We start from the raw sequence: 25987 nt of genomic DNA, 5'->3' as shown, positions 1-25987 counted from the left end.
TTAATTATGAATTTGTTGCGGTGCCAGCAAACAATGCATGTTCACGTTTACAACAGATCATCTGAGCTCGACATGTCATGAGAGACCAGCAGGCCTGAACTTATACCTCAGCCAGTAAGGATGACATCACTGATGACATGACATCATCGCTGATGACATCACATTAGGTAATTAGGGCAATTACCTAATCAAAAGAATTCGGCTCAGTCAGGTCACCTGCACGGGTGCTCTTTACACTCCCTGAAAGTTTCAGCCCGATCGCAGTATCGCACATAGAATGGCATAGCTGTGGCCGGACAAAGTTACTTGACTTGCTGGCAGTTATTTCTAGTTTTGCCTTTCATCTGCTCTTATACTTCCCTCCCTTGCATTATCCTCTCCACCATTTCTTTGTCTGATTGTTGCTTTTATATTCTCTTTACGGTGATGTGAAGCTTTTATTTGATCTTTGCTGTTTTAACATAGAGCTTTTGTATTTATTTGATTCACTAAGAGCCTTTTTATTGATTTGCAAGCCATACTAAGAGTGAAAAAGGCTGTCTTTTCTAGGCCAAACTGAGCTCCTCTGCTTGCCTCCCTTCTCCAAATGGGCCTGTCATTATACAGTATGTTAATACTGGATGTTGAAGTCTGCAGTAATGACTGTATGTGGGCTTCCAGCTAACTGGAGCTAACTGGCATCAGTGGCATGTTGCTCTCTGGTTGTAGGATGATGAGGGTGTGTGGACTGTACTGTATAAGAAATCATCCACTCCAAAACCTCTAAGCTTATACTCTGCTGCGTACGTAATCTGTTTCCAAAACCCTTTCAAGACAGAGAATGTAGTCAGGTGTCAAGAGGGTACACTATCCCATGCTTTTTGCTTTCGCCCTTCACTGTCTGGATTTTGGGCCAAAATATTTGATTGGTACTCTAAGGCCTTTAAAATAACCCTTCAGCTCAGAATCCTCTCTGCTCCTTCCTACGGCTGTGCAACAGTCTCTGACACGGGACGACTGTCGCCAAGAGAGTCATTCTGAAGGAGTGGAAGTCCTCCTCTCATTTTTCTTTTAAGTTGTGGCTGACGGACATGGTCTCGGTTATACGTATGGAGAGGCTCCGGTTCTTGAGGACCAATTCACTTGGGAAATTCTCGGCTATCTGGGACCCGTTTCTGGCCTACTTAGACAAGGTCGAAAGCGACAAGTAACTTGCCCAGCTGACTTTTCATGGACCCCTCACGTGGGATCCCACACACATCTCTTACAAGCACATAAGCACTTGACAGAGAATGTTGATTTTTAAGCCTGTCTGTGTCAGTATGTTTCATTTTCAGTCGCTGTATGCAGTAGCCTCACAGTTAGGCTAACTGCTATTTGGCTGTGGTGTGACTGATATCTGACAGAAGTGTGTTTCTCTCTCTGTGTGTGTGTGTGTGTGTGTGTGTGTGTGTGTGTGTGTGTGTAGATCATCGGCATCGGCCTGTGTGGGGTGTTTGAGTTGATAAAGGAGACTCGCTTCTCCCACCCCTCTCTGTGCCTGCGCAGCCTGCAGGCCCTGCTGGACATGCTGCAGGGACAGCAGCCTGAAGGCTTCCAGACCGAGCCTCCTGATGTGCTAGGTAAGGCTGAAAACACCTATGTACAGTACTGTATTCACACACACACACACACACACACACACACACACACACACACACACACACACACACACACACACACACACACACACACACACACACACACACAAGGTTGAAGAAACTCATGACAATTTGCCAAGGAAAGTATTTATTGGGTATTTTAGAACAGCATTTTTAATGATTTATGTATATGTTTTTTAGGTTTACAAAGAAACAGTGTATCACAAACAAAACAGGTACATCTCAATACAACAGATGGAGATTCACAATTACAGCAAAAAGAGAGCTTAAACAACATAAATAAATACATCAAGCAATCAATCAATACGTAAGTAAATACATAAGTGAAGGGAAAAAAGGGGGGGTTTTAAGTAAGTTATGCTGAAAACGAGATTGTAGTGTACAATATATATATACAATGGTCAGATAGGTCAAGGTCAATACTAAATCAAGATGGGCGAGATAGAGGTTTTTCAGTTGGGGGGTGGTGGGCTAATTTAAATGTTTTCTATATATTCTGAAAAGGGCTGCCAAATTGGATCGAACTTTGGTAGGGAGCCTTGTAGGGTAGGCTTGATTTTATCCAGCTGCATAATATGCAGCACATCCCCAACCCAACGAGAATGAGTGGGAACTTTGGGAGCCTCCCAATTCAAGATTCAAGAATTAACCGCCTTGCCAGTAGAATTAAAAATGCCACAAAATCCCTCAAAAAATATATGGACAGAGGTGGCTCGGCTGGCAGCACTCCAAACATAGCAACAGGGGCCTGCCGACATCTAGAGCTGTGGCTCAGGAGGTAGAGCGGGTGGTTCGCTAATCAGAAGGTCGGTGGTTTGATCCCCGGCTCCTCCAGTCAGCATGTTGAAGTGTCCTTGGGCAAGATACTGAACCCCAAATTGGTGGTGCCAGTACCCTGCGTGGTAACTTGCCACCTTTGGTGTATGAATGTATGTGTATAGGTGAATGTAGGCAATCTAGGCATGTGTTGTAAAGTGTTTTGAGTGGTCGGTAGACTTGACTAGAAAAGCGCTATATAAATGCAGTCCATTTACCATTTATCACATGTAGGATCAATGTCAGGAAAAATCTTTGCCAGTCTACATTTAGACCAATGAACTTGGAAGTGAACTTTAGAACTATGAACCTTAAGGTCCTTACACATCGGGAGCGTTTTTTTCCTGCGATTAATTCACACGTCAATAATATTTTCTGAACCTATATCAGTCAATGCAACCGTGCATACCAATGGTGAAGTTTCACTGAGCGTTTATTTTTTCGGACCACGGTTGATTTTTCAGAAATTCGCTTCCGACGTGTACACATCTGTGGCTGTGATTGACAGGTGGGTCAAAATTCGCATCGCAATTTCGTGCTGTGCAGTACCGTAAATCCTCTAATAGCGACCGGGGCCTTTATTTACGGAGCCGCAGAGAGCCCCGGGCCTTTGTTTGAGGCAGGCCTATATTAGAGTAGAGGCATTTATTTCTTAATATTAAGCTCTCAGAAAAAACACTTCACAGACTTCCAGTCCAGTCAGCGTTACTACCTGTTTAACGGTTAATATTCTTTTCAAACATTCTATGGGCACCTGGTTAATAGGCATACCTAATCTTATAACATGACTTTTAATGCAAAATATTGCAGAAAACCAAACACAAAGCAAATTAATTAACTTCACAGTTACGGTAAGTTGTCTTAATAACGATCAGATCAGTAAACTGGAATACCACAGGTATTAGCAAAATATAACATACCGGTAAATGTGCCCAATGTCACATAACAACAAAACAAATGGCAGACTGGCCAGTTTTCAGCACAGTCAATAAGAATCAGATTCAGCTTCACAGTGACCTCACAGTGAAAATACACCCTGTGGCAACAAAACAAATCAGAGAGGCCTGTATTGGAGGCAGGCCTTTATTTGTCCGTGCAGACCGTGCACCCGGCCATTATTAGAGTAGAGGCCTTTAATGGAATAGAGGCCACTATTAGAGGATTTACGGTATATTCGCATCGCTCTTGGTGTGTAATAGCCTTTACACTGCAGCACCTCATGTCTGGCACATACTGTATGGATGAGTGGTGAACTCCAGGGTCTTATGATCTAATTCTTCCCCCAAGTCCTGTGACCAAATTGTATGCAATGTGAAACAATGGGTGGATTGTAGCAATGCATGGGTATCTCATAAACATGTCATGTCACCTTTTATAATTGGATCTTGTTTCAGAAGCCAATCAATGGGAGAAATAGGGGGAATTGCAGGAAAGCCTGTAAAATGTTTGCGGACAAAATGATGGACTTGCAGGTATCTGAAGAAATGGGCTCTTGTAAGATCATATATATATTTACCATATCATTAAAAGAAGCAATTATGCCATCCATACAGCCATCCGGACAGCTGAAACGTTACTCGAGTAACCGAGTACTCCCGCCCAGCCCTCATGTCTTCATCTATCTTGCTGTATACACGCACTGACACACACAACACAGTCTTCTCTACTGTTTTCTCTTTCACTGTATCACTGTAAGTTAACCTCCTCCCCTTCGGCTGTGTTCTTCCCTCAGAGTCTCTATTCCAGCTGCTGCTGGAGACCACGGTGCGCAGCACGGGGCCCAACGACCCCACGGGCCAGGCCATCACCGCCCTGTCGTGCGCCTGCCTCTTCAGCCTGGTGGTGTCCTGGGGAGACACCGGCAAAACCCTGCAGGCCGTCTCCGCCATCCTCACCAACAACGGCAGCCACGCCTGCCAGACAATACAGGTGATTAACTGATTCTGATTCCAGACCCTGAACTAAACATTCTCACTCTGACCAAACCAAAAATCACAGTTTGCTTGAAAGCGAACCGAGAGTCACATTTTCAGGTGTTCTCAGTGCAGTTATTTGATGTCACTGAGTTTGAATGGCTTTGAATCTAACTGAAGGAGTCAACGTTCCAGAGTTTGAATAACTCCATTTCCGGAGCCGGCCCCACCCAGACGTTTGTCCCTTGCTTCCATCCATCAAGGCTTTTTCTTTAGATGAGCAGAATGGCTTTAGATGGCTGCAGTGGATTGCAGACTGAGATGAGGCTACAGGAACCACTGGCTCCTCCATGCATCTCTGTTTGGAGCAGAGAGACTCAGGGCAGAGTCTGGACAGCACAAATTGAATTTGGGAAAATGTCAAGCCTCTCTGATTCTCCTGTCTTATTATGTTACCCTGCCGGCATTCTTCTGCCAATTAGCTATCCTTCTTTTCTGTTTTGTTTTGTTTCGATCTCTTTCTTTCTGTATGTCTGTCTGTCTGTCTGTCTGTCTGTCTGTCTGTCTGTCTGTCTGTCTCAGCTCAGGTCTGCTCTTTTCTCTTTGGCTCCATATCAGAAGCTCTAGTGCCCAAGTTGAGAGAATATCTTGAACAGTAAGCACTTTCAACATAGAGTAAATTTACTGGGCGGGCGTGGAACACTTGACCGTCACGCGTCTATTCGGCTGCACCTGCACGCAGAATTAATGCTTCCACTTAATATAATTGTGCTGAGGTGAGTCGTTAGCGACACACACGTTTATAATAACCCTCTGTGAGTCTAGCTGGGGATTTACCCCGGATTATATGAACATAGCAGAGAGTTGATTTGATGTAAGGTGGTCTGCCCTGCTGTCTATTTTAGTAGCTCTAGTCCTAGATCAATGTGGCTCTGTGCAGCGTTTGGCTGTGCAGCATCTCTGCTGGCCTGCATCTCTGCTGGCCTGCAGGAAAGTGCTGAGAGTTCTTAAAAAGGCATAGCAGGTTGATTAGCCTGGGCCACAGAGGCAGGCCTGTGTTTTTCTACTGGATCCTCATCGGCCAGGCACTGACTGCACTGTGAGTCATCACAATGGCAGGCAGGCAGGCAGGCAGGCCGGCCGGAGGTGTGTGCTGCTTACATCCATACAGTACATGTGTGTGTGTGTCTGTGCATGTGTATTCATCCATACAGTACATGTGTGTGTGTGTGTGTCTGTGCATGTGTATTCATCCATACAGTACATGTGTGTATGTGTCTGTGCATGTGTATTCATCCATACAGTACATGTGTGTATGTGTCTGTGCATGTGTATTCATCCATACAGTACATGTGTGTATGTGTCTGTGCATGTGTATTCATCCATACAGTACATGTGTGTGTGTGTGTCTGTGCATGTGTATTCATCCATACAGTACATGTGTGTATGTGTGTCTGTGCATGTGTATTCATCCATACAGTACATGTGTGTATGTGTCTGTGCATGTGTATTCATCCATACAGTACATGTGTGTATGTGTCTGTGCATGTGTATTCATCCATACAGTACATGTGTGTATGTGTCTGTGCATGTGTATTCCTTTGCGTGTGTGTGTGAACAGTGAGATCAGTAGTGTGTGTAATGGCTGCCAGGGAGTTGACAGAGTGCGTGTGAAAAAGCTTTCGGGCGTGAGTGAGAAGAAGAGGAGAGCGAGTATCCATGTAACCAATCTCCCAGTCACCGATATTAGAATTTTACTCTATTAGCACAGAAGAAGCTCCTCAAGTTCCTATTTAATGGAGACACGTGGAGATAACAAAATAACCCCCTGTGATTTCATACAGGCTTCAATGTCATATCTTGGGCTATAAAAAATGACAGCGACATCGGTCCAGAATGATCCTTTCAACACCTTCTCCTCCTCCTCACCAGGTGCCCACCATCCTGAACGCGCTGCAGAGGAGTGTGCAGGCTGTCCTGGTGGGAAAGATCCAGATCCAGGATTGGTTTGGGAACGGCATCAAACGGGCGGCCCTGATGAACAAGTGGGTACTGAAGGAGGTGGCCATCGACGAGGACGAGCGCTGTCTGCTGCAGACCGACGGCTCCTTCCTCTACTTGCTCTGCAAGGACGGACTCTACAAAGTGGGCTCTGGATACAGCGGCACTGTCAGGGTACATAACACTGTCAGGGTACATAACACTGTCAGGGTACATAACACTGTCAGTGTACATAACACTGTCAGGGTACATAACACTGTTAGGGTACATAACACTGTTAGGGTACATAACACTGTCAGGGTACATAACACTGTCAGGGTACATAACACTGTCAGGGTACATAACACTGTCAGGGTACATAACACTGTCAGGGTACATAACACTGTCAGGGTACATAACACTGTCAGGGTACATAACACGGGGCGAAAAGAAGCTGCAACATGCTAGCAGTAACTCTTGAAAATGGGCTTCCCTTTGAGACATACGTACATATTGATTTTTCTACCAGGTTAGAGATTGTAGTCAACAACCCCTTATTTTCCAGTACTTTGGTGCACACGGCACAGGAACATGTGTGTCATCATGAAGTCAAGACACATCGCTGAGATGAAGGCTCTATATATTCTCCTCAGCATTTCATAGTTGTGCCATAGTTGGCACTTCTTTCCTTTTTTGTGTTTCTGCCAACGTTAGATGAAGTATCGTCAGTGTTTGTGGTGGCCTGCTGATGTTTGATCAATGTCCCACAGGGCCATGTGTACAACTCCACGTCTCGCATCAGGAATAGGAAGGAGAAGCGATCGTGGTTGGGCTTCGCTCAGGTAGGCATTTACACTTATACTTACACCAAGACCTGTTTCATATAATGACATTTCAAAAAAAAAAATCTATTATTATTATTTGATTATTACTCTTAAATGAGGCTGGTGATTTATATTCTGCCATGTTAAAATCACTAGTGCTTACGCTAGAGCAGCCATTCCAAATCTAAACCAAAAGTATTGCAAGTGGGCCGCCAAACCATTTGCAAAACATTACGGTCTTTGTGAATAATTTTTAATCATTATTATTATGTATGAGAATATATTTCTCCATCGTTGAATGATACCGTTATTTAATTTGTAATCAATTCTTCCTTAATTGGCCTATTGGAGACAAAACCCTCACTTATAGTTTATGACTTCTGTGGGGTGCTGATGGACAGCTTCTTTTATCCGTTCAAATAAAAAGTGCTCTGAGAACGCATTATTTGGCCTCGGATGTGGGCTGCGAATATTTTTGAGATTTTTGTGGACCCGAAATCAGAAAATCTTTGGAACCGCTGGGCTAGAATTAAACCCAGTAGGAGTCTTGTGAATGTGACCTAACTTAATTGTTCTGGTCAGGACAGCACGGGCAATTTGGGAAAAAATCCACATTATTGGTAAAAAAAAATGTGAACAATAAAAACAATACATTTTAGACGGCATAATTAGCTTTACTCAATGTGAAATGAGCAGTGAAGAGCTGTTCCCTGTGGCAGTTTTTCATGTAAATCTGCCCAAGCCAACAGTAGGACATAGGGTTAGTCCTTACTGATTGATTGCAAACCAGCAATGGTGTTTGTGTTTTGTCTTCAGGGGTACCTGTTGTATCGGGACACGAGTAACCACAGTATGTCAGCCGTCAAGATCAACCCGGAGACTCTGGAGCACGAGGGAACTGTCACCATGCCAGGTGCTGAGAAAACACTTTTAATGGTCTTACTTATGAAACACTCGTGGGAATAAAGTCATGAAAATTCCAACACAGAATATTAGGTGAGCTCACTCACTTTGCTTCTCTCAGCAGGTCAACAGTCAGACGGACAGAACATCATCTTCACAGACGGAGAGTACATCAACCAGATCGCAGCCTGCAAAGACGTATGTTAATTTTCTTCTTTATCACAATAATAATAATAAAAATAATAATAATAATGCATTTTATTTACACTGCACTTTTCATTCACAGAGAATCTCAGAGTGCTACAGAGTAAAAAATATAACGGACAATAAAACTGATAATAGTTAAAAAGTTAGAAAGCCTTCCTAAATAAAAAGGTTTTTAGGACTGTCTTGAAAGAGCTGAGAGTCTGTCCAGCCTTTAGGTAGTTTGGAGGACTGTTCCAGAGGCGGAGCTTGGTGCTGGGGACCCGGAGGAGCAAGTTGTTGGCAGATTTGAGGGTGTGGGTGGAGGTTTGTGGGGTGATCAGTTCATGTAGGTGGGGGGGGGGGCATGACCGTGGATGCATTTGTAGGTCAGTAGCAGGAGTTTGTAGTCGACCCTGAAGGAGACGGAGAGCCAGTGCAGTGAGAACAGAGTTCGGTGTGTTCTGTGTTCATGTTTCCATACTCTCAACAGGATCCTAACAGCGCCGTTCTGAATATACTGCAGATAATGACACTCATCACCTTTACCGGGCTTCTTAATAATAAATATATACAAAAGCTTAAACCTGGCATTTTATATTGAATCAATAGCCCTTTTCCCACATGCGCTTTGTACCGCAAAATGACCGGAACGTGGTCTAATGCCTGCAAGTGAGAAAGGCGCCGTGCCGGTATAAGCGCGACCCCGTCGTCCCCGACATTTCACCACTTTCGACCAAGTCAGAAGACCGGTATGCTCTTAAGGGGACGCAAGTGGAAACGGGTGCAGTCATTTTCCGCGACAGCGGTCCTTCAATCATGGGCGAGGAGTAGCCTACACACGTTGCTTAATGTTCCAGCGGGCATAATCTAATCATTCGCGCACATTAAAGCAAACTGGCGAAATGATCTTGTGATAGCCTAATAAGAGCAGTAGCCTATGTCAGCTTGCTGATTTCCGAAGGCAACCCCGGACACATCAAACGAAGCCAGTCTGCTTTCTCTACATACAAGCGTTGAGCAGCTTGCAAGCCTTTCTCGCTGTGTCTGTCTGTGCTGCTGCTCTCGAGCAGACAGGGGAGGGGGTAAATCGGCTGTGTTTATTACGCTGGCGGCTTGACGCTGCTCTTAAGTCAAACGAGTGTGATTTATTGTGTGACAACTGACAAGCGAACTTATTTCGAGTTTTGCCGACCCCCCAAATAAGCTCCCCCTTCCCCCCTTCCCCCCGCCCCCCCAACATACAGGTAAATTCGCTGATAGATTCCCACATGCGCGAGCCGAAGTGTGAAGGGAAATGTCCGATATTGACTTACAGGTAATTTTCCGGTATGCATGTGGGAAAAGGGCTAATATGTCACAGTGCTCTGAGCCTGAGGACTACCCCACACTTGTGTTATTGAACCCAATAAAACCGCAGCCTTGTCAAGCTGGCCTTGTCTGCTGCAAACATGGGGGAGGGGTCTGGCTTTATTATGCGCTAAAGTGCTTTGATAATCTGATGAGATTGTAATGCTGTTCACTTCGCTGCAGGCAGTCTCCAGCACGCAAGCCAGGTTTAAGAAGCCACACTTAGCTTGTCATTGGCCCAACCGCCCTGAAAGAATGGGCAGGTGGCTAGGTCACGGCTGATGCAACCGATCATGCGGCGAGGTTTGTGACGGCTCTGGCGACAGCGCTCGGCGCTCGGTAACCACGTCCTCAGCAGCACGCATCTTAGCGAGCAATCAGCAAGTGCAACCACCACACAGACCCCCTGCAGAGGAGGAAGATCAAGCAAGAGAGAGACTGGAGAGAGAGGTGCCCTGAGCAAGATGACAAGGGGAAGGGGAGATGCTAGGGAGGAAAGAGGATGGAGGTAAACCATAGAGAGGATTGCCAGAGAAAAAAAGTGAGGTGAAGACTAGGGTTTAATATTTCCCCCGAAAATGAGGCATACCGGGAAACGGAAAATTAAGCCCTCTTTCCCGGGAATCACGGGAAATGTATTGTTTTTTTTTGTTTTTTTTTTTATGCATCAAGGAGAAATATACCTATTAGTTCCCAACCTGACCTAATGTATTATTTGGTGGCATTAATATTGATTAATTAAGGCAAAACAGCACAATTTAATGAACATATTAGGCTATATAGTGCCATTAGAGTTTGTATAATTCACCAATTGCCTGGATTGGCGTATGAATAAATCCTGTAGTAGCCTAGGCTAACCATTTCCTTAGAGAGTTGTGGAAACTACCGTGGAAGGAATGCAGCCGTAAACGCGTCGTCGATCAGCCCGTTTTCACACTCTTTTTATGCACAACATCAACATGCTGTCTGATACCTGGCACCGTGTGCTTTTGGATATGTGCTGCCACGCTGCGCTCTGCTCTGCCGGCTGCGCGCTCATCTTCCAGCCGTGCCCAGCCATAATCTCCATAGCCCATACCAGAGCACGGCTTTATCAGACTATCTCCACCCCTCTGTGCACGGACATCGCCTACAACCAGACCATCTCCACCCCTCTGTGCATGGACATCGCCTACAACCAGACCATCATGCCCAACCTGGGGCACATGAACCGAGGACGCACGGCTGGGCTGATTGAAGTTTGCACGGTGCTCGTGTTGCCGTGTCGTAGGCTTCTGCATTAACGGTCATGGCACAATCCCTTCAAGCAAGTCAGAAGTGTAGTAGAAAAGAAGAGAAACATCGTGGGCTTTGTGTTTATTAATTACGCTAGGTGCAATAAGCTTTCAGTCTGTTCCACCGGCGCACAGCGCACAAAGGCGCATAGCCAAAACATGCCGAAATAAAATCAGAAATGAATTCCACTCTGCAAAGTATATCAAATTTCAAATTACTGCCTTGTTGTCGGAGAGTATTTAATCTTAAAATCTGCCTTGCGATACCTTGTTATTTGTCGCTATATAAATATAAAATTGATTGATTGTTGGTTGATGTCTCTGAAATGCATATACATCGTGATCATTTAATGACTTAAGCTTCTGGCATACTCTTCACGCACGCGCTGGAGGCGGGGCTCCGAGGAGGGCGCGCACACTCTGCGCAGGCCAAAACAGAACATACTCAGTGCGCAGCTCCAGGCTCCAGGCAGTCTGAATGAAATTGAATGTAACGTTCCCAATTCTATGTATTAAATTATAAAAAACGACTCTCAACATTTGGGAAGGCTAAGCCACACAACTAGTTCGTTATAATCGAACGTCATGCTTCAAAGGCAACTTTACGACGGTGAGGACTCAATCACAGCAGATATCCACTGATAGCCTACCACGGAGATCTCACAGGCACAGGCAGCAAAACCCGACGCGCTGATAGAAAAATCTCCATGGACGTGCCGCGCTGCGCTCAGGCCTCGCCCCCCGACACGCCCCGTGCGATGACGTCATAATCGCCGTGCGCCCTATGCGCTTGGCTGGGCGCGAAGAGTATGCCACAAGCTTTACAATGCTTACAGTAGCCTAATATATTACATGTTCTTTTAATACATACAGTAGGCTATATCATTTAAGAAAGTAAACTGTCAGCATATTTCTAAATATAGGCCTATTCCAATATGTTCTGCATGTAAAAATCCAACAAAATTTCCCCCCAGTTTCCTGTCATTAATTTCCCAGGAAACGGAAAGGGGTTGGATGGCATTTCCCGGGAATCCCGTTTCCCGGGATTCAACCCTAGTGAAGACGGAGAGAGCTGAAAAGATATAGGGGTGGGGGTGTGGCTAAAGGACAGAGGAGGCACATGTGCTCTACTCAGCAGGAATCAAAAGTCTGTCATCATTCTCACACCGTGTAGACCAGCCCAGCCCCAGGCTAGTCTCCATCCCCCCTCATCACCTCTGTCTTCTCTTCTGTTCCCCTCTTTACTCTGTTCCTTGTCTCGAACCATCCACTGTAAATGACCCCTCTTAGCCACATGCCTAGCAGTCTGCCTAACATACAACAGCCTGGTAGCTTTGTCATCTGTTATGTTCTGCCAGAAATCACATGGTGCCCAGTGGATAGACTCAGCCACGCCCCCACGTCCTGTTTAGTTCACCCAAAATTTAAAAATGTGTCATTATGTACTCACCCTCATGCCAATTGAAACACGCGTGAAGTTCGTAACGTTTGTCAAAATACACAACAAGTTAGTTATCTAGCAGCCATACTGTACCAGCCAAAACAACTGGAGTGAATGGAGACTGTTTCTTTAAGCGTGGATGTTCTAAAAAGGCCAGAAATAACCATAAAATTACTTCAAACAGCACAATCCAAGTGTTCTGAAGCCAAACGGTGGATCCAAAAGTGACAAGTCTATGGCTACCCATAGTAAAAAAGCATGTACCCTTTGTACTGGGCCCAGCCACACCCTCAGTAAATAGACCCAGCCATAACCCCAGTAGATAGACCCAGCCGTGACTCCAGTTAGGGTGTAATTCCCGTGTCTGGGCCCCTCTCTATCCACAACCACATCCCTAATCCTAACCGCAGCACATTAGTTGTGTGTGTGACTGTGTGTGTGTGTGTGTGTGTGTGTGTGTGTGTGTGTCCATAGGGAGTCTGTAGGGATGAGAGACTGTGTGGTATGTGCTGGCCTGTTGCCACTCGGGTTGTGTCCCATTATACCACGCACGCGCTCGCTCACACACACACACACACACACACACACACACACACACACACACACACACACACACACAGTTCAGCTCCTGCGGTCTGGACAGTTATGAGGGGTTATAGTCACATCTCTGTTTTGGTGTCAAAGGCATCACATCAAAAGTCCTGCATGTCTCCACAAGACCAGTGATTACCTAATGAGCAGGATGCATTTCAATGAGCACATTCAGTCAGGTGAATCAGTGTTCAGTTCCTCATCAGTGGGTCATTGCGACTTTGAAAATAGTCAGATGCAATCTAGAGACGACGTTTCATTTGTGGAACCTAACAAACAGTTTGCTCCTCCTGTTCTCCATGACTCCCGCAGGATGGCTTCGTTGTGCGTATCTACGCTACGAGCTCAGACCCGGCTCTGCAGCAGGAACTGCAGCTGAAGCTGGCAAGGAAATGTTTGCACGCCTGCGGCATCTCTCTGTTTGACCTGGAGAAGGATCTGCACATCATCAGTGAGTCATACAAAACTTACTGTCGTTTGTCTTAGTGTTGTTAAATCTTAAACATACCTTAAATCTACTATCGCCATGTATCTGTTATTATCACACCTCGGGCTTTGAATTCCTTGTACATATCGGGATGGTTGTCGGGCAGATGCTACGTACTCTGATGTACATACACTTGCAGCGTAAACATGTATTCATGCAGTATATGTGGAAACAAGGTTGTAAATCTGACATAAATCAGTGTGTCTGTGTGTCTAAACGATATGTTCTTCTCTCAGGCACAGGGTTTGTGTGTCTAAAGGATATGTTCTTCTCTCAGGCACAGGGTTTGTGTGTCTAAAGGATATGTTCTTCTCTCAGGCACAGGGTTTGTGTGTCTAAAGGATATGTTCTTCTCTCAGGCACAGGGTTTGTGTGTCTAAAGGATATGTTCTTCTCTCAGGCACAGGGTTTGTGTGTCTAAAGGATATGTTCTTCTCTCAGGCACAGGGTTTGATGTGTGTGTGTGTCTGTGTGTCTAAAGGATATGTTCTTCTCTCAGGCACAGGGTTTGACGAAGAGGCAGCGTTGCTCGGAGCAGGCAGGGAGTTTGCTCTGATGAAAACTGCTTCGGGAAAGGTGAGAGCGAAAATCTTCCCTCTACTGATGTGTCTGAATTTTAAACCAAAGTACAAGGCTTGGATGTGCGATACCGATATATGCTTGTGCCAGCAGACATTCGCTATTCCAAGACTGCATCTGGAACGGCTTCAGCAGCTGGGTTCTGAGAGCTTTGGTCTTGCTAATGACAGGCCAATCGCTTTAGAGGGTGCACCTGTGGAAAAAAGCTTGAACTCTAATAGTGTTTCTGCATGTGTGTTTCTCCCTGCTGCCTCACACCGGCCAAATAAACCCCGTCTGTCATCATTTGCATTCTCCCAATTTGTAACATCTGTTTATAGTTAACTGCTCGCAATTGATTTTGTCCTACAGTAGCAGCAGGCTGTACTAAAGCATTGGAAACATCTTTTAGATGATTAAGGGATAATCAATGACTAGGTGTGCATTATATGATTTTAATGCATGACGTGGAGGCAAATCACCTCCAGGAGTTGGACCCCCCCACCCCTGTGGGAGTTGTAATTAGGGCAATTACCTCATTAAAAAATCCAGCTCCATCAGGTCACCCGCACGGGTGCTCTTTATATTTCCTGAAAGTTTCACCCGATCGCACGGCATAGCAGTGGCCGGACAAAATTCTGCTCTCACACACACACACACACACACACACACACACACACACACACACACACACACAGACACTTATTATTAGTAGATCTAGATCGATTAATCGTTTTGAGTATTTAAGAATTCTGTGATTCCAGCTTGTTAAATGTGAATATTTTCTAGTTTCTTCACTCCTCTATGACAGTAGTAAACTGAATAACAAGACATTTGAGGATGTAATGTTATCTTGGGCTTTGGGAAACACTGATCCACTTCCCCCCCACCATTTTGTGGCATTTTATAGACCAAATAACTAATCGATTAATCGAGAAAACAATCAACAGATTAATTGATAATGATGATAATCGATAGTTGCAGTCCTACTTACGGGGCGGCTGTGGCTCAGGAGGTAGAGCAGGTCGTCCACTAATCGGAAGGTTGGTGGTTCGATCCCCGGCCCCTCCAGTCCGCATGTTGAAGTGTCCTTGGGCAAGACACTGAACCCCAAATTGCTCCCGATGGCTGTGCCAGCACCCTGCGTGGTAGCTGGCCGCCCTCGGTGTGTGAATGGGTGAATGTAGGCACATTGTAAAGCGCTTTGGATAAAAGCGCTATATAAAGGCAGTCCATTTACCATTTACTTACTAGCACCAGTGCTACCACCTAATGAAGTAAGCGTGCAGCCCTGTTCTTTGTCATAGTGCTTAGGGATGCGGTGCTTGAATAAGCGTTTAAGAGATTTGACAGTTTCCTGTGTATGAAGAGAATGCAAAGTATGAAGGTGGTTGGGGCGTGTGAGAGGGTGTGGTTGCGTGTGCCTGTATGCTGTGGGTGTGGTGTGGTGCGCTGTGCTTCCTTAGTAGTAGATAGCCTGAGGGCCGTTCAGTTACCTGCTGCACAGAGCAGTGTCTGTGTAAAGGCCTAATCTCTGAGCAGGCCTTATCTGCAGATTACCCTAACCCAGGCTGGCTGGACGGCTAAAAATAGGAGCAGCTCTGACCTGTGACTTGGCACAAAGTTCACTCATCACCTGGACTCAAGAATTCTGCTCTGTGCCAACACACACGCGCATTCATCACAAAGTCAAAGGCCCGCGCTGCTCTGCACTGTTTATGGCCTGCCAACATGTCCTTTCAGCATGTTGCATTGCTGGGATTATGCAATTTGTGCAAGCAAATGTCAGATGATTGGAGTAATAATAGCTCTCTTACCTCCATCGCCAGCCTGTGTCAATATATCATCACCAGCCTGTGTAAAGTTATCATCACCAGCCTGTGTAAAGATATCATTGGTCTAACTCTGAATGACACATGGGCTCCTCTCACACTTCTGACAGCAGTATATTGTTGAGATGGTAATTATTGTGCTGCCCTGCTTGTCCTCCCTCTCAATGCTCCCCTGACTACAGATGCTTTGCTGCTCTGTAATAGAGCCTATGGCTACAGGTTGGTTGATGCATCATTTTACTCAGAACGGTCAGGAATAGGAGAGCTACTGCTGGCTATTTTGCCTCTGTTTTTAGACTTGCTATTTTTTTTTCAATTTCCCTCCGAAGGCTAATAAAGTTTAAACAGTTGGTTTTGGGCATTTGGTATTATATACTTCCACTCCTCAGTAATGGCCGCTACAAGAAGGGTATTGCTGAAGCGTTCTCTGCTCCTGTATGTTTTATTGATCTTTTCTTCTTCTTCCGGTCTCAGATCTACTACACAGGAAAGTACCAGAGCTTGGGCATAAAGCAGGGCGGCCCGTCGGCAGGCAAATGGGTGGAGTTGCCGGTCACCAAGTCCCCGAAGATCGTCCAGTTCTCAGTGGGCCACGACGGCTCTCATGCGCTGCTCGTGGCAGAGGACGGCAGTGTGTTCTTCACGGGCTCTGCCAGCAAGGGAGAGGATGGGGAGTCCAGTAAGACATATTTAAATGATCCAGCACAATCAATCGTGCACCACATTTAGGCATAATGGCTGAACCATAACTTTCTTACCCTGCTTTGAAACTTCCAAATTCGATTCAACTCTCAGTAAAAAATGTTATCAAGGCCGACTGTGTTGTAATTGTAAAGCTGATGCATATCATTTGTTGTGCAGCCAAGAGTCGCAGACAGCCAAAGCCATACAAGCCTAAGAAGATGATCAAGCTGGAGACCAAGACCGCGGTGTATACGGCCTGCAACAATGGAAGCAGCAGCATCGTCACCAAGGATGGAGAGCTTTACATGTTTGGCAAAGATGCCATCTACAGTGACAGCACCTGTGAGTGGCCTGGGGCAGGGACAGCCTATTCACACCTTCAACTCTGAAGACCAATGAGTCTTTTTTTTAATTAATTTTCATTTATTCCTCACCCTTTTCTACAGTGGAAGCTATTTTATTTACTTGCGTCAAAAATTGTTATTCTCTCTACAGGCCAGGTGACGGACCTGAAAGGTCACTTTGTAACTCAGGTTGCCATGGGGAAGGCCCATACGTGTGTCCTCACCAAGAGTGGAGAAGTGTGGACATTTGGGGTCAACAACAAGGGCCAGTGTGGTCGAGACACTGGAGCCATGAGCCAGGCAGGGAAAGGTGAGAGAACATGCAAACATAAAAACAGGAGAATTAATCCAACAGGTTTTAGTGTTGTATTATACTAAATCTGTTGGCCTTTTCTGTGTGTTCTTCCGCTGTAGCGTTTGGTGTGGAGAGCATGGCCACAGCCATGGATGAGGACCTGGAGGATGAGCTGGAGGAGAAGGAGGAGAAGAGCATGATGTGCCAGCCAGGACTGCACAAGTGGAAGCTGGACCAGTGCATGGTGTGCACGGTGTGTGGAGACTGCACCGGCTACGGGGCCAGCTGTGTCAGCAGCGGGCGGCCAGACAGAGTACCAGGAGGGTAGGTAGACCCAGCCTGTGGGTGGGGTGAAGCTGCTCATCACAGAATGTGTACAGTACCTGCTAATAATGTACTGCTGAGAGAGGCAAAATGCTAATCAGATTAGGGACTATGACATTTGGATTTCATGTGCTTTTTGGCGTGTCATTTTACAGGGATACTATGCCTGTTAGGGATGGGCATTTCAAGCAAAAATTCACTGGGAACTATTCAACGATTCAAACATAATTTAAGGGCTATTCGAATATTTTAAATCAGTGTCGGCCATATTGTTTGTCATGACCTTCTCTGTGTTTGTTTTTAAATCAGTGTCGGCCATATTGTTTGCCATGACCTCTGTGTATGTTTAAAGGAGGACTTACCCCCTAGATATGTATTAGAACAGTGATTTGAAAATACCTATTGAAAAAACCAAGAAATGACATATACTCTTGTCTATACTAGACTCTTTGGCTGTGTTAAGTCAAGATTTTTTTTCGGAAATCGACGCCATTACAGTTTGCCTACTGCCTAAAAAATAATTTATTTGAGAGGGGCGATATCTTTATAAATATCATCAACTAGCCAACGCTGGTGGCCTGTATGGAAACAGAAAATCCTGAAATGGTTGATAGTTATATCAATTTGGCCATTCAGTGGCGAACTAGAAATTTAATTATTTTTGTCCCATTTTGTCCCATGTGTGTGTGCGTGGCTTGCATGTGGCTTGTCTAAACTTACGTTAAGAGCCTCGCTGCTCGCAGCACACAGCACACAGTGAGGACAAACCTCTCGCTCTGGGGTAACACAATGCGAGATTTCTCCACGTAGACAGAAATAGCTGGTGTGCGATTTAGAGAATACAGTCTGAGATTGGGTACAGGATTGAGGGAATCCCGCATCTGTTTGCGAAGGTGCGACTGGACAGGACGCTTTTCACAGACGGGCACAGTAGTCGGAGCGAGGCGAGTGTCTCTCAGAGGGCACAGCTGCAGTGCAGATCTCTCCTCCTTCTCCGCGCATTCAGTCTGTCCAAAATCATTACCGATATAATCTCAGTAGGAGGGATGCAGGGAAATATGATAGTAGCCGATGTGTTTAGAGAAGCTTTGTCACGTTGTCACGTCGTAGTATAGCGTTATATTTTACATGTGCGCTAAACTGCGACCATATTTGTTTGCGGAAATATCAGACTGCTCTGCTGCTCTCAGAGCACAGAGAGCCCAGCTGCTGCTGGCCTGCTGCGCGCGCCCGCGGAGCTTGGGGCTCGTCCATGTAACAGTACGACTCTCAGTGCTTGCAACTCGGACTGATAATATAAACATCATCATTCGAGCTTATCCAGGTAAGATATCAATAAAGTAATGACACATTCAGCGGGAAACTAACTATAATTAAGACATGTGCCAACTTTGACGACGTTTGGTTCAGTATTTTAAGAGCAAACAGATTTTTTTTTACTTCAGTTAGAGCCCTCTGGAGCCTGATACTAAGTAAGGTTTTTCCATCTTGCCTAGTTGTATAGGCTTTGGAGATGCACCAGATGCACGCGCTAAACCCACCGTGACGTCAGGTTGTACCAAATATCCCATTCATTTGAGGGCACAAAAAAAAGCAGTTTTCCACCTTTAGAGGGCGCTTATGCCAGATATGCTGCTGAAAAATGATACAAATGGTAAAATGGCAACAGTTTGGTGTCAAATGTGGAAATTCTGACCAGAATTCTTCACACATCACCCCCAAAGTCATATATATTGGTTAAAAGCTGAAAAAAAGTGTTTTGGAGGTAAGTTCTCCTTTAAGCAATAGATCACGACAGGCCGTGGTATATGCTTATTATACCACACCTAAGGGTTGTGCTTCGACACTGTAGGCAGAGGGCGAAAACACCCTGAGGTGTGGTATAATAAGCATATATCACGGTCTGATGTCATCTATTGCTTTTATAAAACGTATGGCAATATGAAAGTATACTAAACAACTCAGATTTAAATCGCTTAAATCACTGTTTGGACCTGAGCCCCTCTGGCTCAGGTCCAAACAGCTCCCCTTCGTATCAACTCTCCCATAATCGACCCCAATAAAGTAGACACAGTGAGTGGCTCTAACTGTGGTATATTTAGTGTGGTATAATTATGCTAAATAAACCACAGCTGTGAGCCAATAAGATTGCTTGATTTGAGAGAGCCGTTTTATAATTGTTTTAAAATCAGTGTCGGCCATATTGTTTGTCATGACTCATGACCTTCTCTGTTGATGTTTGTGTGTTCCTCCCTCCACCAGTATCTGTGGCTGTGGCTCAGGGGAGTCGGGCTGCTCGGCGTGTGGCTGCTGTAAGGCCTGTGCCCGGGAGCTGGATGGCCAGGAAGCCAGACAGAGAGGCATCTTTGATGCTGTGAAGGAGATGATTCCACTGGACCTGCTGCTAGGTATACCCACTGAAACATTATAGCTTTATGTTCCCCATGTTTTAGCTTGTCATTCATAAAAAAAACATCTCTTCATCACTAATGGCATTGTTTAAAACCCCATGCATTTAGCCACCACATGCTTACACAACAGTGACATTCTAATTCGCAGTGCTGTTAAATGTGTTCTTCCCTCATTCATCAGAAATGGCTTGTCTTGAGCAGTGTTGGGCAAACTGTCTGTCTGTATGGTTCTGACTGAGCTGTGGCGGCGCGCTGCTTTTGCCATTCATGTTGCATCGTTTGTTGCATTTGCTTGATGCAGTATGATCATGCACATCTGCCAATCGTCATGCCTTATTTTGTCTGTGTGCTGTGCAGAGGCATCGCTTGTCCATCACGTCACGTCTGCCCGTCATTCATTCATGTGTGTCTTGTTCTGTTCTGTTCTGCTCTGCCCCGCCTTCTCTCCACCTCCTGCATCCTGTCTGGCCTGCCTGTACGGGGGGCCTTTTGTGTTTTCAGCTGTGCCTGTCCCTCCCCCCCCAGGAGTGAACATCGAGGAGCACATTCAGATCCGCCAGGAGGAGAAACGGCAGAGGATCAACCGGCGCCACAGGCTGGAGGAGGGCCGAGGTACGGGACAGAGCTAGACAGAATGGGAGGGTGTGGAGGGGTGGGGCAGGGGGTGTGTTTTGTCATTACGATAGAGAATGCAAGGTATGCACGGGGAGGGGAGTAGTTTGAAAAGGCTGAAACTACAAAAGGGCTTTTTGCACTGCACTTAGCCGGGTTTAGCCTGGGGCTAAGAGAGCTGTTAGCCCCAGGCTAAGAAAGCTTTCACACTTGCACAATCCTAGAACATTCCAAAGTGGGCTAACCCTGACTTCAGCCCAGCGCTAGCTGGCCCTCCTCTGGAGCAGGGTTAGACCCGACATTTAAGGGTTAACCAGACACTTTTCGTCTAAATACGGGGCTAAAAGTTACCAGTGTGAAACGCGGCAGAGACGGGGTCATTAGCTGTACCTGGCAGCACTGGTTCCAAAGGCCCTGCGCTCTACTAACCCTGGGCTAGTTGAACTGAGTGTGAATCATGTAGCCCTGGGTTTTCACCTGGGTTAAAATGTGTGTGTGTGTGTGTGTGTGTGTGTGTGTGTGTGTGTGTGTGTGTGTGTGTGTGAAAAGGGGCTAAGTTAGCCCAGGGCTATCTTAGCCCTATTCTTAGCTTGCAGTGTGAAAAGCCCTACAGTATTTCCTAGGAATGTCAACCGATAACCGTTAACTGACAGTTTAAATGTTAACCGATTAATACTATCAGTTAATCAGTAAAAAAAAGTTTACTTCCTCTGCCAAGTAATAAAAAAATAATAAGAAAAATTGTTGCATGGTAAAATAAAAACAATAGAATCTATTTCATAAATACAACTCTTGCAGGCGACTGCTGTGTAATTATCTTCAGCAGCGTTAATTGACGATTGAAAAGGAACAAGTTAACTTTACTCTTTACCGTTAGAACACATGCTATTTCCGTTAAATTGTTGAATCTTATATATTTTTTACGAACGTTTTCACAAGGAGAGACGGACTGTCTGTCAGGTTGAGTACAGAGCTACTGCATCGCCAAATGACAGACATGATATATGCGCACATTAGAAGCATTCAGATCGAGGCTGTGCATTGATGAACTCCTTACTGGTATGTTGTGCCTCATTATTGTGGTGCGGCTCCCCAATATATTGGAAACAAGAGCACGATAATCTACTGCTTTATTTCAGAATACGTCGCCAGACGAGGGGCGACATCTCGCCTGCCCAAACGCTTGGTCCTGTGGAGTCTCAAACAGACACACAGCATAGTGGTCAGTGCGCTGCAGCCTGGTGACAGACAGACACACACACACAGCATAGTGGTCAGTGCACTGCAGCCTGGTGACAGACAGACAGACAGACAGACACACACAGCATGTCAGACTATGCTGTGTGTGTCTGTCTGTCTGTCTGTCTGTCACCAGGCTGCAGCGCACTGACCACTATACTGTGTGTGTCTGTCTGTCTGTCTGTCTGTCACCAGGCTGCAGCGCACTGACCACTATACTGTGTGTGTCTGTCTGTCAACAGGCTGCAGTGAACTGACCACTATGCTGTGTGTGTCTGTCTGCTTCTCTGTCTGTCTGTCTGTCTGTCTGTCTGTCAGTGCGCTGCAGCCTGGTGACAGACAGACAGACACACACAGCATAGTGGTCAGTGCGCTGCAGCCTGGTGACAGACAGACAGACACACACACACAGCATAGTGGTCAGTGCGCTGCAGCCTGGTGACAGACAGACAGACACACACACACAGCATAGTGGTCAGTGCGCTGCAGCCTGGTGACAGACAGACACACACACACAGCATAGTGGTCAGTGCGTTGCAGCCTGGTGACAGACAGACAGACACACACAGCATAGTGGTCAGTGCGCTGCAGCCTGGTGACAGACAGACAGACACACACAGCATAGTGGTCAGTGCGCTGCAGCCTGGTGACAGACAGACACACACACACAGCATAGTGGTCAGTGCGCTGCAGCCTGGTGACAGACAGACACACACACACAGCATAGTGGTCAGTGCGCTGCAGCCTGGTGACAGACAGACAGACACACACAGCATAGTGGTCAGTGCGCTGCAGCCTGGTGACAGACAGACACACACACACAGCATAGTGGTCAGTGCGCTGCAGCCTGGTGACAGACAGACACACACACACAGCATAGTGGTCAGTGCGCTGCAGCCTGGTGACAGACAGACAGACACACACAGCATAGTGGTCAGTGCGCTGCAGCCTGGTGACAGACAGACAGACAGACAGACACACACAGCATAGTGGTCAGTGCGCTGCAGCCTGGTGACAGACAGACAGACAGACACACACACAGCATAGTGGTCAGTGCGCTGCAGCCTGGTGACAGACAGACAGACACACACACAGCATAGTGGTCAGTGCGCTGCAGCCTGGTGACAGACAGACAGACACACACACATCATAGTGGTCAGTGCGCTGCAGCCTGGTGACAGACAGGCAATACATCCGCTGAAACACACACTCCGCACCGCATGGGGAAACTTGTAATAGTGTTACGCCAACTTTGCCAGCTGGGGAAAGGCATTACGCTATAAATAGTACATTTTAAACTTGTCGGTTAACAATTAATGATCGGTTAATGAGCTTCGGTTGTCGGTCAGGGGGGGGGGGAATCGTTTTCACCATCCCAGTATGTCCATCACTTTTAGCTTATAGATCACGCCTTCGGGTGTGTTGTGAGCTTGGGTGTTGTGCCCTGGTGACTTCGCCCTTGCTTGTGTCTGTTGTAATTTTCCAGTGTGTGTCTGACTGTATTGTTGTGTTTTAGTATTACCATGTGTTCTCTCCCATTTGTAAGCCTTGTGCATGCATGTGAAAGTTTCTTTCTCCCCCAGGCCCCCTTGTTTTCCCCGGCCCCATATTTATGAACCAGCGTGAGCAGGCCCTAGCCAGAATAAGACCCCTTCAGGCCCTAAGGCATAAACGGGACAAGCACAAAGGTACTACGGTCTTCACTACCTAACTCAACGGGTGCAGACACACCCCTCTGACTCACCTCCCAATCTGGTTGTCCCGCCCACCTCCTCTCTCACTCTCTGAAGGCAAGACTCTTATGTCTTCACCAGATCTCATGGTAACAAGCAATGAAGCCTTTTGGCAGGAAGGTCTCACTCACTCTGATCCACAGTGGAGAAATGAATGTGAAGTATTTTGGCTGTGGTAAAGGAACCCATCTTCAACAGGATGGTTTCTGTAGAAAGCCCCTTTTTGAATATATACTGCATGTTTACTTGGGTGTTCTGAAAAGTGTGCTCACATAAGAAAGGACAGAAGGACAATAAAGATTTAGCCTATTATGTTAGTTCCTCTCTTCTGGTTTTTACTTCTAGTCCTTGGAGTAGGACGCCGGCTCTGCCCAGTGCTTTTGTTTAGACCTAAATAGAAATCAATGTCCCAGTCTAAGTGGATTTGACATCACTCCCTGAGCGTCTGAATCATCACTCCATGGGCCACACTGCAGCATTACAAGCAGATGAAACAGAAAGCAATGGGCAGAGCAGGCTTTGATAAATGACAAGCTGACAATTAGGGAACAGATCTGAGAGGATGGAAGCACAGTTGCTAGTTTTTAAATATATTTTTAGGATGTGAGGCAGCAACTGAACAGGTCCTGTTTGAAAACTTTCCGGATGTAAAATCAGTGTTAAGTATAAATAGTTTATGTCCCAATGTTGTATCTGGAAACAATGAGGAAACAATTTGATTTCAGAGTAGCAGCGGTTTCTTTCCTACTCTCGCTTTAGGGATTATGGCTGTACCGGCTTCGCTAAATGGATTTCCTCCGCTAAGGCTAGGTTATTTGAGATACTGCCCTTGAGCATCCCACTTCATGGGTTTACATGAGCGAAGAGGAACGGGTGTTCCACATCCCCCCACCGGGCGGCGTACTGATATACTGGTGTTCCCTTCGGTGACCTTCACATGCCAATTAAATGCAGTTGTTTATACTCACTGTCACTGAGAGTTGTGTCCATGAGCTGAACCTTCAACCTTACCCTTGCCCTTGGGCCATGGATCAGCAAAGGTTTGTGATATATTTTATGACAAGGTCAGTTATTAAATTTAAACCAATTTAAACACATATTTAGTTGTCGCCTTGTCTTAGTTTGAGATGTTCTCAAAGGAGTTCAACCACAATGAGCTGGTCCCTGGTCCAAAAGGATATTCAGAGACATTGTTTTGACTGTAATGCATGGGCGTCTTATCTACCTTGTTCCCTCACACACCACTACCGTAACCTCTGAAACAAGGCTCAGGGCAAACCAGTTTCCCCCCTCCTCATTGTACACAGAAAGCCTCCAAATTACATACCTAACAAGGTTTTCCACATACTTCAGACAGCATCACAAAACCCTCCAAAATCTGTTGATGTCAAGTAGATAACAACTGATGATTAAACAAATCATCTGTCCAACAGAAGTATACACACACACACACACACACACACACACACACACACACACACACACACACACACACACACACACACACACACACACACACACACACACACACACACACACACACACACACACACACACCTAGACAGAAGGGTTCTCTCAATGGGGCTGGTTTCCAAAAGCCTTTCTGTTGTAGAGGTTTTGCTTCCCTCCTTGCTTTTTCAGCATGCTCTCCCATTTTCCTCCTCTTCTTTGTTGAAGCCATTCCTCCTTCCAGTCCAGATCCTTTTTTCCAGGACTGTGCAGAGACATGCACCTCAGGGTTCTGAAGACTGTGCAGAGACATGCACCTCAGGGTTCTGAAGACTGTGCAGAGACATGCACCTCAGGCTTCTGAAGACTGTGCAGAGACATGCGCCTCAGGGTTCTGAAGACTGTGCAGAGACATGCACCTCAGGCTTCTGAAGACTGTGCAGAGACATGCACCTCAGGGTTCTGAAGACTGTGCAGAGACATGCGCCTCAGGGTTCTGAAGACTGTGCAGAGACATGCACCTCAGGCTTCTGAAGACTGTGCAGAGACATGCACCTCAGGCTTCTGAAGACTGTGCAGAGACATGCGCCTCAGGGTTCTGAAGACTGTGCAGAGACATGCGCCTCAGGGTTCTGAAGACTGTGCAGAGACATGCGCCTCAGGGTTCTGAAGACTGTGCAGAGACATGCACCTCTGGGTTCTGAAGACTGTGCAGAGACATGCACCTCAGGGTTCTGAAGACTGTGCAGAGACATGCACCTCTGGGTTCTGAAGACTGTACAGAGACATGCACCTCAGGGTTCTGAAGACTGTGCAGAGACATGCACCTCTGGGTTCTGAAGACTGTGCAGAGACATGCACCTCAGGGTTCTGAAGACTGTGCAGAGACATGCGCCTCAGGGTTCTGAAGACTGTGCAGAGACATGCACCTCAGGGTTCTGAAGACTGTGCAGAGACATGCACCTCAGGGTTCTGAAGACTGTGCAGAGACGTGCACCTCTGGGTTCTGAAGACTGTGCAGAGACATGCACCTCAGGCTTCTGAAGACTGTGCAGAGACGTGCACCTCAGGGCTCTGAAGACTGTGCAGAGAAATGCACCTCAG

General features: G+C 46.2%; 1 protein-coding gene across 1 annotated transcript in view; it reads left to right on the top strand.

Annotated features, from left to right (window-relative positions):
* Positions 1–25987, top strand: part of mycbp2 (MYC binding protein 2) — a gene marked incomplete at its 5' end in the record, with an annotated part of 109694 nt that overhangs the window by 19355 nt on the left and 64352 nt on the right. Inside the window, 15 exons of the mRNA XM_083638997.1 lie at positions 1448–1601; positions 4189–4385; positions 6302–6544; positions 7120–7191; positions 7990–8086; positions 8201–8274; positions 13228–13366; positions 13902–13978; positions 16267–16471; positions 16654–16818; positions 16972–17130; positions 17235–17439; positions 19702–19847; positions 20376–20462; positions 23285–23389. Coding sequence (XP_083495123.1) covers positions 1448–1601; positions 4189–4385; positions 6302–6544; positions 7120–7191; positions 7990–8086; positions 8201–8274; positions 13228–13366; positions 13902–13978; positions 16267–16471; positions 16654–16818; positions 16972–17130; positions 17235–17439; positions 19702–19847; positions 20376–20462; positions 23285–23389 — 2125 coding nt within the window. The remainder of the gene's footprint in view (positions 1–1447; positions 1602–4188; positions 4386–6301; positions 6545–7119; positions 7192–7989; positions 8087–8200; positions 8275–13227; positions 13367–13901; positions 13979–16266; positions 16472–16653; positions 16819–16971; positions 17131–17234; positions 17440–19701; positions 19848–20375; positions 20463–23284; positions 23390–25987) is intronic.

The sequence above is a fragment of the Poromitra crassiceps genome (genome assembly GCF_964638095.1).
Source record: "Poromitra crassiceps genome assembly, chromosome: 6".
Taxonomy (NCBI): Eukaryota; Metazoa; Chordata; class Actinopteri; order Beryciformes; family Melamphaidae; genus Poromitra; species Poromitra crassiceps.
The sequence above is the reverse complement of the archived record's forward strand: the minus strand, read 5'-3'. Positions and strand labels throughout refer to the sequence as shown.